This window comes from Octodon degus, unplaced genomic scaffold, assembly GCF_000260255.1.
Source record: "Octodon degus isolate 3935 unplaced genomic scaffold, OctDeg1.0 scaffold00167, whole genome shotgun sequence".
Classification (NCBI taxonomy): domain Eukaryota; kingdom Metazoa; phylum Chordata; class Mammalia; order Rodentia; family Octodontidae; genus Octodon; species Octodon degus.
In genome coordinates, this window is record NW_004524743.1 from 1,280,905 (window position 1) to 1,297,590 (window position 16,686).

The 16,686-nt window shown below is 40.5% G+C and overlaps 1 protein-coding gene across 1 annotated transcript in view; it reads right to left on the reverse strand.

The window, feature by feature from the left end:
• Positions 1 to 16,686, reverse strand: part of Arhgef6 (Rac/Cdc42 guanine nucleotide exchange factor 6) — a 151,876-nt gene that overhangs the window by 111,918 nt on the left and 23,272 nt on the right. Inside the window, 3 exon segments of the mRNA XM_023703265.1 lie at positions 4,825 to 5,026; positions 8,826 to 8,950; positions 11,105 to 11,189. Coding sequence (XP_023559033.1) covers positions 4,825 to 5,026; positions 8,826 to 8,950; positions 11,105 to 11,189 — 412 coding nt within the window.

Below are 16,686 nucleotides of genomic sequence, written 5' to 3' on the forward strand. Positions count from 1 at the left end.
TTGTAATATGAGAAACTACTTTGGCAGTAACAATACACAATGTACTAACCATTGTTACTCTCCTAAAAGTTTGTTTTGAGATTTTGTACCATTGTTTTTATTTTTTTTCTTTAAATAAAAATAAGTGATGTCAAACAATAAATAAATAATAAAAAAATTAAAAAAAGAAAAATACCTGTTCTATGATATGCCTAAGAAGTTTGATATTCAGACAGATAGTGAAGTTAAGCTTAAAAGCCTAGGTTGTACGGTAATAACAATAAACTTCTCTTCTGGATGGTTAACAACCTAAGTTTGCAGACCAAAATTAGAGAAAAAGGAGGGCCACAAGGAAAGTCAACATTTTAGCCCTAGCCTTCCAAGTTCAATTAAGACTCAGGACATAGGAGAACTTGTACTGTAACGTCATGTAACTCAGTAATGTCCCAAATTTTCTGACCAAGGAGATTATGGGGCCAAAGAGGAAAGTGATCAATGATGTAGAGTGTGCCTAAGGACAGTCATATGGAGAGAAAACATTCTCTCAGGCTTTCACAGAGAGCACATTGGCAAACAATGGCCGTGACTCATCCATATGGCTGACACTGACAAAGGATCTACAATCGGAGGTACAGGATCTCAGGATAAATCCTCAGGGCATTTCACTGACCTTATCAGACCCAAAAGCTACAACTCTTGTCGCATAGGTCTTGCTTTATCTTGGTCTTAACCATCTAGCAGAAAAGTAAAAAACGAAATATAAAAAGTAAAGCCATGCTGTTATGTTTAGCCATAGGGGACTCAGGTCAACAATTTCTCACATTGCCAATCAAGCGGAAGACTCAATACTATTATAGACTACTGGACTCTTTTAGAATATTTTACTGAGTTAACACACCTATAATATTCAAATGATGGAACTAAACAAAAGTGAGAGACAGATGAATGTCCATTTTGTATCTGTGTATTCAAAATGGTTAGGATAGACATATAGTTACATTCTCTTAATGAATAGAAGGATTTGTTCTAATAGAGTTTGTAAATAGGATATCATGTCTGCATCTCGTATAGCAAATAACCACTAGGAAGAGAGTATGCAATGTGTTAATTATTGTCCTACCAATTTGATTTGAAATTGTCTCATTGCTATTCGTTTCTCAATAAAATTATGGAAAAAGAATCTTCTTCCATCTTTCAACACCCAGCTCAGGTGCTTCTTTTCTCTTAGGTTGTTGTTACTTATCATTATTTACTATTCCAACCACATCTTAGTTAATAGCTAAACCCAAGAAGCAGTCTGTATTTCCATCAAGAGAAGACTGCAGAAGGAAAATGTGATAGTTGCACATAACACAATGCTGCTCAGCTAAAAAACATGCTACTCAGCTACAAAGATAGATAAATTAAGATATTTGTAGGAAAATGGATGCACTTCGAAAACACAATGTTAAGTGAAATAAATCAGATGCACTAGCTTAAATACAGTATGGTTTCTCTCATTTGAGTAATGTAAACTACAAAGAGCAAAACAAAAGATTGATAAGAAAAATCCAGGAGATAGATCTTTTGCAAATGTAAAGGGGTTCGAGAGACCAAGAGCGTAGACATGAAAAGATTTAACATGCATCATGTGCATGTACCAAATACCCACAATGAATATGAACATTATATGTCACAAACATCAAATAAAATAACAACAACAATAATGGAAAAGAAGGAGATCTAGGTATAGAGGAGAAAGATGCGAGGGGAGTGGAATAAAAAAAGAATCAAGATATGTTAAGTACATGTACCTATTTCCTAAGAAGAATGTAAGCTTTATATACTGCAGATGCATACTAATAAAACAGAGCTCTATCTGTTCTAGTCTGTTCTACCCTATTCCAGTTAGTTGCGTGTAGACCTGTATTGACTACTAACCTGGAAGGGCCCAGGGGTGAGGGTCCTTGAGGAGCAGAAGGAACTCACTGAGTAGACTTGAGCTATCTGATCTCATTTTACAGAGTTGTGCTGTACATAAACAAAACACACAGGGCCAGGGATGTAGCTCAGTGGCACGAGTGCTTGCCTGGCAAGCAGAAGGTCCTGAGTTTGATTCCCAGTATTAAAAAAATTAAAAATTATTGCTTTTCTGGTGTTTATGTATTAATGGTAAGAGATAAAAAATAAATATGTTAGATGGAGAGAGATTATAAAGAAAAAATAGAATAGGGTGAGGGTGTCAAGGGAGACAGAAGGGGATTAATTTTCTCCAAGTGGCCATGGAAGGCCCTACCATAACAGACAAGTGAGCAGACCAGGACAAGGGGAGAGAAGCCACCATGCTGATATTGGAGAGAGCTCTGGATGGAATGGGAGGCAGCAAAGAGGCAGAGCTGGTCGGGCACGGGCAGCTGAGATGCCAGTGTGGCTGAGCGGAAGGAGTAGGGGGAGAGCAGCCAGAGAGGAAGCCAGGGGCCATGGGGGCCTTGGAGGCTACCGTGCTAACCTTGGCCTTCATCCTTTTTCAGATACAGAGCCATGATCCAAGTTACTTATGTGTATGTGTGTGGTGTGGTACTGACTCGGGACTTCACACTGAGCTATACCCCTAACTGCCTTTTTTATATTTTATTTTCAGATAGAATCTCACTGAGTTGTTAATTTGCCCAAGGTGGGCTTGAATTTGTGAGCCTTGCATCTTAACTTCCCAGAGTGCTGGGATTTCAGGGGCACCCTGCCACAACAATTCCAAGTTACACTTTAAAAGAATCACTCCAGCTACTGAGTCCAGATTAGAAGACAAGAACAGGAGCTAGTTGAGAGATGATCTATATATTTGCAAATTGACTCCCTGACTAACGGACATCCTAGCCCCCATCCTAAATCCTTGGTAGTCTGCTCACATGTTTCTAGAGCTTACTGAAGTTCTTCTACTACTCAGAAGCAAAGTTTGCAATTTGAGCCTAACCCAAGTCTTAAACTAAAGACAAGAAGAAAACCTTGAAAGGAAAGCCTTAGAGATCAGAGCAAACAGTGTGGGGCCATCCATAAGCAGTGGCTGGATTGCTGCAGGGCATCACACGTTAGCATGAGGGCCATCCAAGTGAGGATAGCTGTCCCCTCCCACAGGTCCTGCACAATGCTTGACAGTCCCGGACAAGGCAAAGACTGCTGCTTTTTGGTTTTTCAGAGAGAGACACCAAGTCAGAGAACAACATCAGAGTAAGTCTGGAAATGGCATACAGGACCTGGCAACCAGATGATATCAATAGAACTATGCAGCAGTGGGTAAAAATCAGCTGGGACAGTCATCAAATCCAAGGAAATTCCAGTCAAGGCCTGAGAAAATACTTTGAGGTTTAACAGAAATATCTCTGTTCCCAGTAATTAAAAATATTGAGAGCTGGAGCTAGAGCTGAGTGGTATAGTGCTTGCTAAGCATGCTCAGAGCCCTGGGTTTAATCCCTAACACTGCAATAAATGAAAATGCTGAGAAGTCTAAGCATACATAAATATTATAAAATGGCTAGCAAACACATTCCATTAAAGGAGATGCCCCTGAAAACCCAACCCAGATCACAAAAACTATGCAAACCATCTTAAATGTTTTAGGGAAAAGCTTCTAACATTGGGTAGGTGAAAGAGTGAAGGGGAAAAATCTTAACTACAGTATATTTCTGCAATATTTAATTGACAGTGAGTCTGTACTTTTATTCCCTAATAGCATCACTTTTGAGGTACTAACAAAAGCAATGACACCTACAAAAGAAGTTAACACACTGAGGACCTATTAACTTGAAGTTCTTGGGTAAGTATTATTAAGAAGTGAAGAAAAAGAATAATTGCTGAATACTGTTTCATCTATCTGGAACATATTTTGAGGCCAGGGAGATAGCTGGGCCAGGGAGATAGCTCAGTAGAATAAGCACTTGCCTGGCAAGCACAAGGGCCTGAGTTCAATCCCTGGTTCCGAAAAAAAAAATTATGGTATCAGGATTTTAGAGTTTGGATGGGGGCGGGGCTGTTGTTGTGTTGTTTTGTTTTGTTTTGTAATACAAGCAGTGGTTTCTTTCTTATTTGTAAAAAGCAAGTAGCCAACACATTCTAAGAGGGCTGGGGAGATAGCTTGGTGGCAAAGTGCCTGCCTGGCAAAACATTCTAAGAAAGACTACTGAAAAATAATTAGAAATTATTCTCTGACCAGGCATGGTGGTGCATGCTTGTCATCCTAGCACTCAAGAAGAAGAGGCAAGAGGACTGCTGAGCACTGAAGGCCAGCCAGGACCACCTAGTAAGTTGAAGATCAGTCTGAACTACATAGTGGGACACGGTCTCAAAAAAAAAATAGAAACTGTTCTCTGGGTATGATGAGGACCAGGGGTGAGCATCCAGAGATCAGTAATGCAGTAAGGGCAACCTTGTTCATAAAGCTTGCTGCAGCCCTCTATCTCTCATACATCTCAGGCACTTAATTTTAGATCTGCTTAAAGGACTTGGAACTAAAAAAGGAAGTTGACACTTGGCCTCTCCTATTGCTGCATTGTGCCATGGTGATCCTTTGAGTACTATGTACTGTATTAAATGGCTAGAATTACTAGATGGAAAGGGACACAGTTAAGGGGGAGGCAGTTGTTTGAGCTTTGAATTCCTTCACTCTTTTAGATTTCTACTGCCTTGATATAATCTAAATACAACTTTGTTTCAATACATCTAACTACAATTTTCCCCATTGTGTTCTAATCTTATGTTTGATATTTACATATAAATATAAACAGTTTGTGCTAGCCAATTAAAATCACAAGACTTTCAGTAAGGATACCAAGAAAGTCACAGTCAAAAAAGGTTTGTAAGAGCTTTACTCACCACTGGATTTGATCTCTCTGACATAATTACTGGGGAACCAGCCTGTTCTCCCGTTTAGTGTGCCTTCCCACCAGCCTCCTTCTTCAATGCGAGTGACATAAATGATGTCCCCTTTACAGACTGATAGTTCATCTTCATTAGTCTGCTTGAAGTTGAATCTTGCCTTCACTATCAACTGATGACTTCCATTTTCCGTCATCTCCTAGAGAAACAAACACCGCACCTGATTAAACACCCATATAAATGAGGCAGGGATAGAAATTATCTGAATTTATGCAAGTAAAATGAGGATACCAAAGATAAAACCCCAGGTCCATCTGACTTTTTAACTTAGGAGTCTGTGAATGGGCTTTAAGAGGAAACAATAAACCCTTTGAAAATACATAGAAACCTCACATTTGCCAAAGAGGGTTTTTATTTTATTTTATTTTCATTTGTGTATTTGGTACATAGTCTCACTATGCAGGTTGGACTCGTGGTGCTCCTTCTGTTCTCAGCCTCCCCAGCGCTGGGATTACAGGTATGCACCACCACACCTGTACTCTGTCATAGGCTCAGTGCGCCCAGGGGATGAGGCCAGCACTGCATGTGGCAGGCACTTAGTCTGCTGAGCTATCTTGCTAGCCCAGTAAGAGAGGTTTTTTTATAGCTCACAGCTTCCATTTCCTGTTCTTTTCTCCAGTAATCTAAAGGTACCTATTTCATATGACCAGGTGACCAAATGGAATAATAAGTGATTCTACCCTGCCTCTGCTCAACAAGTAAAGTTAGTCCTCATATTAGGTACTAACTTTCTTTCATTAAAAAATCTGCCTGCCCCCACCTCTCAGTCACTAAGAACATCTTAATTTCACTAAAACTCAGTCATAAGCAAAGGTTGACTATCCCAGAGTTATCTAAATTAGCAGTTCTTATCGTGTCTCATGTGGATTGGGTTTAAATTTTTTGAGAGTCACAGACCTTTAGAGAACCTGGTAAGAACAATGGATCTTTGCTCAAACGAGTTCAAACACATGAGTTTTTCTTATATACAGTATAAGAGAGCATACGGTTCCACAGAGTTAATCAACTTCTCAAAGGGATCTAGAATCTCAGAAAGCCTACAAGCCACCCATTTAAATTTTGGAGTAATATTACTTCACTCTTTTGAAGTAATAGGTTATGATGTCCTGTAGTATGCGTGTGGCTTTTGACAGGAAAAAAAAAAAAAGGCTCACCCAAAGAGCTGAAGATGGAGTGTTTCCTCCAAAATAAAAGCTCCCAATCAAAACCAAATTCAAATGCCTTGACTGGACAGAAGTAGAGGCAAAACGCATCACCTACAGCATTCACAACTATACCCCAAAGGTGGGCGCACTCAATACTCGAAAAGCTATTCTCCAGGCTTTTGATGTGTGGCAGAAGGTGACCCTCTTGAAATTTGAAAAGGTCCCATATCATGAAATCAATATTATGGGCTACTGGACTCTTTTAGAATATTTTGTTGAACATAACAGCATGGCGTTATTTCCTATATTTCGTCTTCATACTTTTCTACTGGATGGTTAAGACCAAGGTAAAGCAGGACCTATGCAACAAGAATTGTAGCTTTTTGGTCTGAGAAGGTCAGTGAAATGCCCTGAGGATTTATCCTGAGATCCCGTACCTCAGATTGTAGAACCTTTGTCAGTGCAGCCATGTGGATGAGTCACGGCCATTGCTTGGCCAATGTGCTCTCTGTGAAAGCCTGAGAGAGTGTCTTCTCTCCATGTGACTCTCCTTAGGCACACTCTACATCATCGATCACTTTCCTCTTTGGCCCCATAATCTTCTTGATCAGAAAATTTGGGACACTACCGAGGTACATGATGTTACAGTACAAGTTCTCATATGTTCTGAGTCTTAATGAATGTCCATTTTGTATCTGTGTATTCAAAGTGGTTAGGATAGATATATAGTTGCATTCTCTTAATGAATAGAGGGATTTGTTCTAATGGTGTTTGTAAATAGGATATCATGTCCACATCTTGTACAGCAAATAACCACTAGGAAGAATGTATGCAATGTGTTAATTATTGAAACTGTCCTACCAACTTGATTTGAAACTGTCTCATTGCTATTTGTTTCTCAGAAAATTTATGGGGAAAAAAAAGTCACCAGAACGAGGGAGACATCATGATCTTCTTTGCTTCTGGTTTTCATGGTGACAGCTCCTCATTTGATGGGGAAGGGGAATTCCTGGTCCATGCCTACTGCCCTGGTCCAGGAGTTAGAGGAGATACTCACTTTGACTCAAAAGAGCCACAAATGCTAGGAATTGCCAACCATGATAGTAAGGCCACACAGGGATGGAGGGGCCAGTCTTGGGTTGCGGAGTTATCAGGGAAAAAGCCCTGAGGAAGAGCTTGGAGGACACCATAGATTAGAGTCCCACTTTGTAAAGCTTCTTGTACAAGAACTAAGGAACCCTAGAGCATATGAACTGTGGTCTCTGATAATATGCAACACCTGACATACTAGGGCCACAACCACACTGGTGGAGCAGTCAGATCCCTTAGGAAATGGCCCAGTGCACTGAGGCAGGCTTAGGCTGTGAGCAAGAAGATAAAATGATGTGGTAGAACTTAACAAAAGGTAAAGGGGCTGGGGAGATGGCTCAGTAGAATAAGCGCTTCCCTGGCAAGCACAAGGGCCTGAGTTCAATCCCTGGTTCTGCAAAAAAAGAAAAAGAAAAAAAAGGTAAAAAGGCGTTGAAGCTGAGTCAATCATGGGATCTGACAGTGGCTCTGGTTCTGACTCACAGTCACTCTTAACAAGTGCCATGGTGACTTCAGTGTCCTTGCATAACTTGTGATGCAGGCATCCCTAAGAGTCGGTGAATATTCACGGAGTTGGAGTCAATAGCGTCCATTCAGAATAACAATACCTTTCAGGTGGCCCAAGAGCACCTCAGCCACATTTTACTCAGAGTGCGCTTGCTCTGTAAGCATGCAAGGATACAATTATTATGGCCATTTGAAAGACAGACTTTAGTACTCAAATGGAGGAGCTAGTAGGTGGCAGCGCGAAGGTGACTAGGGACCAAGAATTCACCTTCAATCTCTTAGTGTATAAAATAAGAGCTGTTTTAGGTGATCTCCAAAGTCCTTTCCAACTGTAATGTGACAAAGTCCTACAAAGATGGAGGGGCAGAGATGGAAATGTAAAAAGGAGAGAGAGAGAGAGAGAGAGAGAGAGAGAGAGAGAGAGAGAGAGAGAGAGTTCCAGAAGTCCAGATGTAGACAAGAGCAGGCCTGCCCCACACAGACTCTGCTGAAGGCTGCAGCAGAGGCCCTAAGACAACACAATGGTGGTCTAGAGGAAAGAGATAGTTTGTCTTTAAATTATAGGAGATAACAGTTAACAGTTAATGTGTATGTTAATGGTCTGAGGTCTCTGCCAAGTCATTTCCACATATTATGTCAGAAGTAGATAATATTATCATTCCCACTTTGCAGATAGATATACTGAGGCATTAAGAATCATTAAATAACCCATGTAAGATTCCATTTGAAAAAGACAAATGGGAGATCCCAATATAGAAGTTTATCCTAGGCTAATATTGAAAAGTGGGTCTTGCTCAATAGAACTTTAAAAAGAAAAATAAAGATGACGATTGTGACAGAATAGGAATGACTATTGGTTGCTTATTAAGCACCAAGTACGGTTAACTCTAATAAGTCTAGGGATAGGGAAAATAACAGCAAAGTGCCATTAGGAGAAGCCACCATGACTTACATCGTGAACCTCTCCAGCATGCAAATGAGCAAGCCTCAGAGCTGGGGCTTCAACTCTGTTTGACTGACTCGGGGTCCCCCGTGCCTCTTTTGTTCCATCAGGCAGCCTGAATTAGTGCCCAGCTCATCTGGTGACACCCAAATCAAACAGAATGGTTCTCTTGCCACAAATGGAAGTACAAGTGGGATCCTGATCCAGTTCTACGGATTTTAGAACAGGCAGGGGGAATTGGAGGCCATGCTTACCACTGCCTTTGCCTGCTTTTGCGGCCCTGGAGCTGCACTGGAGACCACTCCCTGAGGGCTTGTCTGAGAACTATTAGGAGCACTCAGAGAAGAGGAACATCCACATGGTCTTTCTGCTAGCTGATCTGTGAAAAGAGGAAAAGGCATGATAAAGGAAGCACTCGTGTCAAAATGCCACCTACAATGCACCATTATCTTTCATGGGACATTATCAAAGGCATCCTAACTGTAATTCTGTTATTGTTATGAACATGCCAACTGGATTTCATCTCCTCCTGCCTCCCTTGGGGGTGGGCAACGCGCTCTTAACCTTACTGGCCCCTGATCTCCAGTAGAATGAGAAACAGTGACAGAGCCACATTTTCTTTTAGTCTATTTCCCTCCAACCCTTCCCTCCTCAACCAGTTGCAACAGGATGCCCTGTTAGCCAAGGCAGAACTATATTGGGTTTCAAACAGCTGTGTGTGGCTCTTATTACTTTGAAATACTTCAAATTTCTCTCTTTGTTTATGGCGCACAACCCAACAGCCCTTTTCTTGCATAGAACAATATATATATAGCATATATAATGTAAAGATCTCCCCAGTGGGAGACAGGGGGGAGAGAGCGAGCATGAGAAAGAACGCATGTGTCTGGGAAGATGCAATCATGATACTAAAATAATTTGTTTTTGAAAATCAAACTCAGGAATCTTTGCTTCCTTGAAACCTTGTGAAATTCGATCAGGCCAGAGCTGAGCTGGATGTTTTCAGTATGCTGAGCGTGTACTAAAGAGAGGAGCTGGCTTCTTGACAAATTCAAATGAGGGTTCTTTTCTTCTCCATTTATTTTTAAAAAGATATAAACTGCAAAAGTCTAAAGCCCAAACATTCCCTAGGCGACAAGCTCAGTATCCAAGTAATTTCCTTGATGCCGTGGGTTTTAACTTTCACCTCCTTGTATTTTTATAAATATCTGTGGCAAGGGAAGACGACTGTAAAACTTGCTAGGAGAGTTTGGCAAAAGAACATATAATTTGTGTGGCATAATGTTAGAATTATACGATCCTCCCTACCCAGAACTGGATAGTTGTCATGTGTGTTAAATATAGTTACTTGAATTAGCTATACTTTCTGCTGTAGCCTTACAATAGCTCAAGAGAATTTTTTTTTCTGAACAGCAAAAGAATAACTTTGAAGAATTATTTTTACATGTCTTGCTATTATATACAGCTCTTTTGACGAAAATTGTAATCATTTGATAGCTTCCTCGATGTTCTATCCTATTTGGCACTTGACTGTAGTGTCTGCTCTTCTCTGATTGTCTCACGTGGGTAAAGTGAGTTTGCCTAAACAGACTGCAATTTTCTCAAGGGCAGGAAGTATACCTTCTGCTGCTCTGTAGTGCCTGGCAGCGCTGGGTACACAGCCTGTTGGCCACCCATCATCTGCAGCAACAAGATTCATGTGTGGCCCTAAGGGCTCTGCAGTGACACGTAGGTTTGGATCCCAGCTCGGCCACTTCCTTTCTAGTTTGGCAAATGCAGACTTTCCTCATCTAGGCTATGGAATTAATATCACTACTAGTAATACCTACACCCAGACGTGCTGAAGATACTGAATGAGACCACCTAAGCGTCTTAGGCCAGCCATGACCCAGGGAAAAGGCTCGAACCATTTGAACACTGATTATTACTACCAATGTATGGAAACGGCTGAAGTTGTAAAGTCCCATGTGAAATTTATCATTGTTTGCTTCTTAATTCCTGGGATCTATTATTTAATAACATCCACTGTTGTGGGTGTTACACATTTAAATAAAACATACTCTTTTCATTCACTATGAACTTGAAATTTCAGAGTGAGTGCTTGTCTCCTGAGGCGGTCCCTTTACAGAGACAATGATATATGAAAAACAATGAGAAATGTAGGTCTCTGCTGGGGAAGGGGAAGTGATGGCTTTATTTTGTAAACTTGATAAAAAAAGAAGGAACTAGTCTTTTCCTTTTTATTTTCTGTCTTGCTATATTTAGCTGGCTATTCAAGAGTTTTGAACAAAATAGTTTTCTGGTTCTTACTTTTACATTGAAGGCATTAGAACAACTCTGTGATGAGTATGTTTATGGGTATGCTTAACTCATGAAAGACGAAAGAATTTGATGTGTGTTAGGGTTTCTTTGAAGGGAGGAGTGAAATTTGTATCAATCCAATAATCCTGGCAATAGCTGGCTTCCAGGGTAATCAGAAACACACAGATCCCAAAATGTCACCCAGAAATCACAGATCCCAAACCCTGCTTACCTTCTGTTGCTTTGTTGACAGCTAAAAGAGTAGTGAGAACCTTGGAGAAATTAACCCCCGAGTAAAGATCATCGGGATCGAAGACCTGTGAAAAAGGAAAAATGAAACTGTAAAACACCGAAGGTATTCAGCTCAACAAACAAAACTGAAAAGGCCACTTCCTCCAGCTCTCGGGAGAAAAAAACTCACTGCCAAGACACAAATCTCTGTATACCTTTGGGAGAAATGAAAGCAGCAGCTGAGCGGCCTAATGACACGTGGCGGGCCATCAGTGAGTCAGAGCGAAGCCCTAATGGGAAATGAGAGTCAAGCTGAGCAGGCAGCACCCACCGGGAGATGCACCCACCGGGAGATGCACGGGGCACACGCAGGCCCACTCTCTAACCTGAGCGCATCCATAATACTCGCAGGCCAGTCACAGGGCGCTCACAGGCCTGGGTGCAGTTGAGGCCCATTGACCCACACAATGTCGGCAACAAGCCACCAGAACCAGGCGGGCCTTTCTGATGCGCTTCATCTTCGTTGTCTATTTTCTGTACTCACTAGAAACACTGTCGCAAGTCTTTCCATCTGCGGCCCCCTTCCCTGCTGCAGCCCACTGGAGCCTGACTGCCTGCAGCCTCAATGCCACATTGATTGCCCAGGTTTCTGCCCACATCTGCCTGTTGCCCTCGGCCTCAGTTCCTGGCTTTTGCTGTTTGAACTTGCACTTCTCAGCTCATCTCTGAACTCAGAGCCTGTGAACCCACACTGGCCAGAGCCTTTAGGTTTTTCTTTGCTTTAGGTGGCTTTTCCAGATAAGCCTTCTGGCCTTCCTGCTACAACTCATCTCTCAGCAGCAAAACTTTAAATACAAAATTTCAATTCGCTAACCTCAACCACTATCTTATGTGCTACTGTTCCTAGTGAAGATGCTGATTACCTGTTGGGGTTTTAATATAAAATTGTTAATGTAATTATTAATATAATGCAATTGTTTAAAGTATGATTTTTTATTTTAAATAGTGTATATTCACTTTAATTTATTTGTAGAAAATACATATTTATAAATGCTGTACATTAAAATTTTAAAGTTGTGATATTCATAGCATATCTAAACTTTACAGATATGTAGAGCAAAGACAATATTAAAACAGAGTCAATCTAAAATCTATTTCAGTGTGTATTAAGGAAATAATAGTTATATAATGATACATCATCAAGATGTAAAATACAATTGTTGGGCCAGCCAGATAGCTCAGCAGACTAAGGGCCCTACTTAGGCAAATGTAAGGGCTGGGGGATCGATCCCTGGCATTCTGTGCTGGCCCCACCCCAGGGGCACACTGAGACAACAATGAGACTGGGCATGGTGGCGCACATCTGTAATCCCAGTGCTTGGGAGGCTGAAAAACAGGAAGGATCACTACAAGTCCAATCTGTGTAGTGAGACCCTGTAGACCTGTACTAAATACATTAAAAAAAATTTAAAAAAATAAAGTAAGATTGTTAATTTTAAAATGTAAGCATTATACTGAAAAGTCATGAGACTTCTTACAGTCTCCAGTATGTATGTTTGAGGGCCAGGGAGATGGCTCTGTAGAATAAGCGCTTCCCTGGCAAGCATAAGGGCCTGAGTTCAATCCCCAGTTCCGCAACAAGAACAAGAAAAAAATTAGATCCAAAATGTATGTTTGAAACCAGAAGTATTATGAAATACAGGAACAAGTTGGTAATTTGCCAGTCAACAATACCAGTAACCTAACCTGTCTATGGAGAACCAGATGCCCACCTTCTGGACAGAAACGCTGCTTCTAAAAACATTTCATCCTAAGATTTTTAGAAACCTCTTGAAGAAAACAGATTGCATAATCTTTCCCTGAGTGTGGCAGTAGGAGTAAAGTGTACCTTTTCCATTGGGACATGATCAATACTAGAAGGAAGGGTCTGTCTTCTCATTAGGTAGAGCCATGTGTTCCCTTTTTAATCTGCATATTTTCTGGGAACCACATCAAGACAAATTTTTATCTTCCCTTTGTACTTAAATCACTAGAGGTTTTTTTTTATCTGTACTTGTGTAGAGTTGGGGATTGAACCCACCACCTCATACATGTTAAGCAAGCACTACCACTGAGCTACACCCCCAGACTCCTTTTGTACTTATGCTCAAAGGGTCAAAATTTGTCTCTAGAATGAAAATACAGACTATCCTTTTTTTCAAGTTTGCAGCTCCACACAGATACATGCAGACATTGACCCACACAAATATACCTGTTCTGTTGTTTGTGGGGTTGCTGAATGTATGCAGTAAATCTTATCCTTTTCTCCCTTTTTTCCATGTCCTACTCCTTCCCTCTTTCCTGCTCCTTCCAACTTTTGGTCTCCTTCCCATTTGCAAAAGCTCTATTTTTATCTGTTTTCTCTCCTTCAATTGTTTTTTCCCATCTACTCTGCCTCTCCTAGCCCCTCCTGTTCCCCATCTATTTTATCTTCCTATTTATCTATCTTGTATTTTGATAAATATGTAGAGAGAGTTTCTCATCTAAGAGAAACTACGCAATATTCTATGAATGCTTTTAGTTTATCATATACTAAAATCTTTTGTTATCTTGACACAGTTTTCTGGATTTTCCAAGTTTTCCAAAATAAAGGTGTATCTAATTTTTGTTGCTTTATAAAGGTATTTTTAAAGTGAGAATAAATTCAATTTAATGCTGAAGCTAATAAAAAAGAGTATACCTGTTCTGACATTCACAAGGCCCCTAGGCATCTAACCCATGAAGGATTTGCATTCCAAGCTAAAATGACTGAAGAATCCAACTGTATCTGAAAATGAGACAAGGGGCTAGGAGTACAGCTCAGTGGTAGAGCATGTTCAACACCCTAGATTTGATCTGTAGCACTGCTAAATCAATAAATAGAAAAATGAGACACAAATGTACTTCTGGTAAAAGGATAATATTAATATTAATAAATAATTGAATTACATTATGATTCAAATATATTTCTGAATGTTTTAATAAAAAAATGCAAAGATTTTCCAGAATAGATAAGAATTCTATTTTAATTTGCCATTTCTTAGGTTAACAAGATGCAGTAAATTCGACAAAGGATCCAGAATCCCAAAGGATTCCAGACTTCTTAAATCCTCCCCAGAACTGGTCAAGTGGGAAAGTGTTAATGGCATCTATACCCAAATAGTCACAAAGAAAAAAAGTTCACTGGTTTTTAGTCCACAGTTCCCAATGGAAATGTAAACATGTGTGTATGGTGGAAATGTGCAGGAGTGGATGTGGAGGAGGCCAGAGAAGTCTAAAATAGTACTCGAAAGCAAACATTAGCAGAATAAGGCACGAGAGCAAAAGCTATGATAAGAAACCTCCCATTTTTAATTATTCCTTTTCCATTAACTGTCTACCTACACATGGGAACACTGGAATTAATCACTGAACTGAACTGAAGAACAAATAAAAAGTGATCAGAACATGAACTATCCATCAAGCGTCACTGCATTCGCTTGAGGGATGCTGCCTGGACTATACCCAGTTTCCTTTTGAAAAAACTCCGGTATGCTCAAATGGTTCCACAGAAGCTGTGCTCCTCCCTGCAAGGCTATTCTGTAGCACTCAGAACTATTCAGGAAAGGGCCACAAGAGACCTTGAAGGGCTAGTAGAAAAGGCAGTGCTGAGGACCATTATTTCAAAGTGCTGGAAGATCAGCCATCACTAAGAACATCTGCTACGCTACAACCTTCACAGCCACAAACTGAGGGATACATGAAATTCTTCCCCAGCCCTTCCTTCCATGAACTGAGACTGGCCTCCTACAAAATGAAAACATTCTTTGGAGAAAGGACAACAATTTTAACATTGCCACTCATTTTGACCCTAGTGAGAATGAGAAATATGAGACCAAGTGTAAAGATGATGTACAGAAAGATGAGGGGCTCTGGCACCTAACCAGAAAGCAAGAGAAAAATCCCCAATGTGGAGAGCTGTGAGGGGAAAAAAACAAAGAAAAGTAGATTAGAGTACAGGTCACAAATGCCACTCATTTCTACATACAAAATGAGGAACCGGTTCCTCTTTCTGTCAGCAAAGCTCTAGAACCCATGAAAAAGTCAAGAAAATTTGCACATCTATGCTGCATGTAATTTTCCATGACAAATTCACGATGATATTATTTTCTAGGACCCTTGGTGAGCTTCACTAGCCTGTTTAGTGTTTCTGATAGATGATCTAGTCCCAGGGTAGCTGAACTTTATGCCTAGTTTGGTTCAGAGATAAGTGGGTTCGCTTCAGTTGGATCCGTAAAGGTCAGATGAACAGAGGATCTGTGCATCCCATTCATTTTACCACCACAGTGATGCAGATGAGAAAAAAGGGCTGCTTCTTAGATTACTGTGAGATGGTTTCAAGATACCACTGCTGCAATCAGATGAGGCAAGGTTCAAGTTCAACAATGAAAACACTTGGTCTATATAAGCAACAGAAAAGCAAGAAATAAATTTCATTGAAGTTTTTTGGGGGGGTTTTGTTTTTTGTTTTTTGTTTTTTTGTATTCTAGGGAAGAGTCTACAGGGTGTTCAGGGTCTCACTACTAGATCAGACTCATAGTGATCCGCTTCTTTACAGCCACCTAAGAGCTGGGATTACAGGTGTGTGCCACTGCGCTCAGTCTCAATTGCCCTCTCAGTGTGCCCCAGGGTCAGGGCCAGCATGGCAGGTCTGGGAATTGAACCCCTGGCTGCTGTGCCTGCTTGCAGGTGCTTTAATCCGTTGAGTTATTTGACTGGCCTGGATCACTGAAGATTTTGATGAAGATTTTTTTCCCGGATAACTAAGCGAAGATACAGTTTCATGCCAGTAGATGAAATCAGATCAGACACATTTCCCACATTTTCCTATTCTTAAGGTCCTCAGTGACAGCAAAACCTGTTTTGCACCCACTAAACACCGGAGTATTAATTCTGGACTGTTAGGGATTTGCCCATGTAAATTATGCAGAAATTAATATTTTTATGGAGTAACTCTCAGTTTCCAAATACATGCCATTTCATGACACTTTGCCTGAACTAACAGTTATCTGATAGTTACCACTGTGGGTTTACTGGGTTCCTGACATGTACCCAGTGCCATGCCTGAAGTTCCATACACATGGCTATGGTTTAAATGTGACCCACTCCAATTCACATATTGAAACCTAATCCGCAATGATGGAATTTGGAAGTGAGGCTTTTGGACTATAATTATGTCACTAGGATGGAGCCCTTATTAGTGGGATTAGTGACCTTATGAAGGGACCGTAAGAGCTGCTTTTCCTTTTCTATTACATGAGGATGCAGTAAACATGCCCTCACCAGACACTGATTCTATCAGTACCTTGATCTTGGACTTTCCAGCCTCCAGAACTACAAAATATATTTGTTGTTTATAGGGCCCTCAGCTTGTGGTATTTTGTTAAAGAAGCCTGCATGGACTAAGACATAAATATGGCTTTTTAATGCATTTTATTCTTCCATGAAGCCTGCTAGATGGGTTATAAATATTTTCTTCACTTCTTAGACAAATAAAATTAACACTCAGAGAAGGTCAGTCACAGA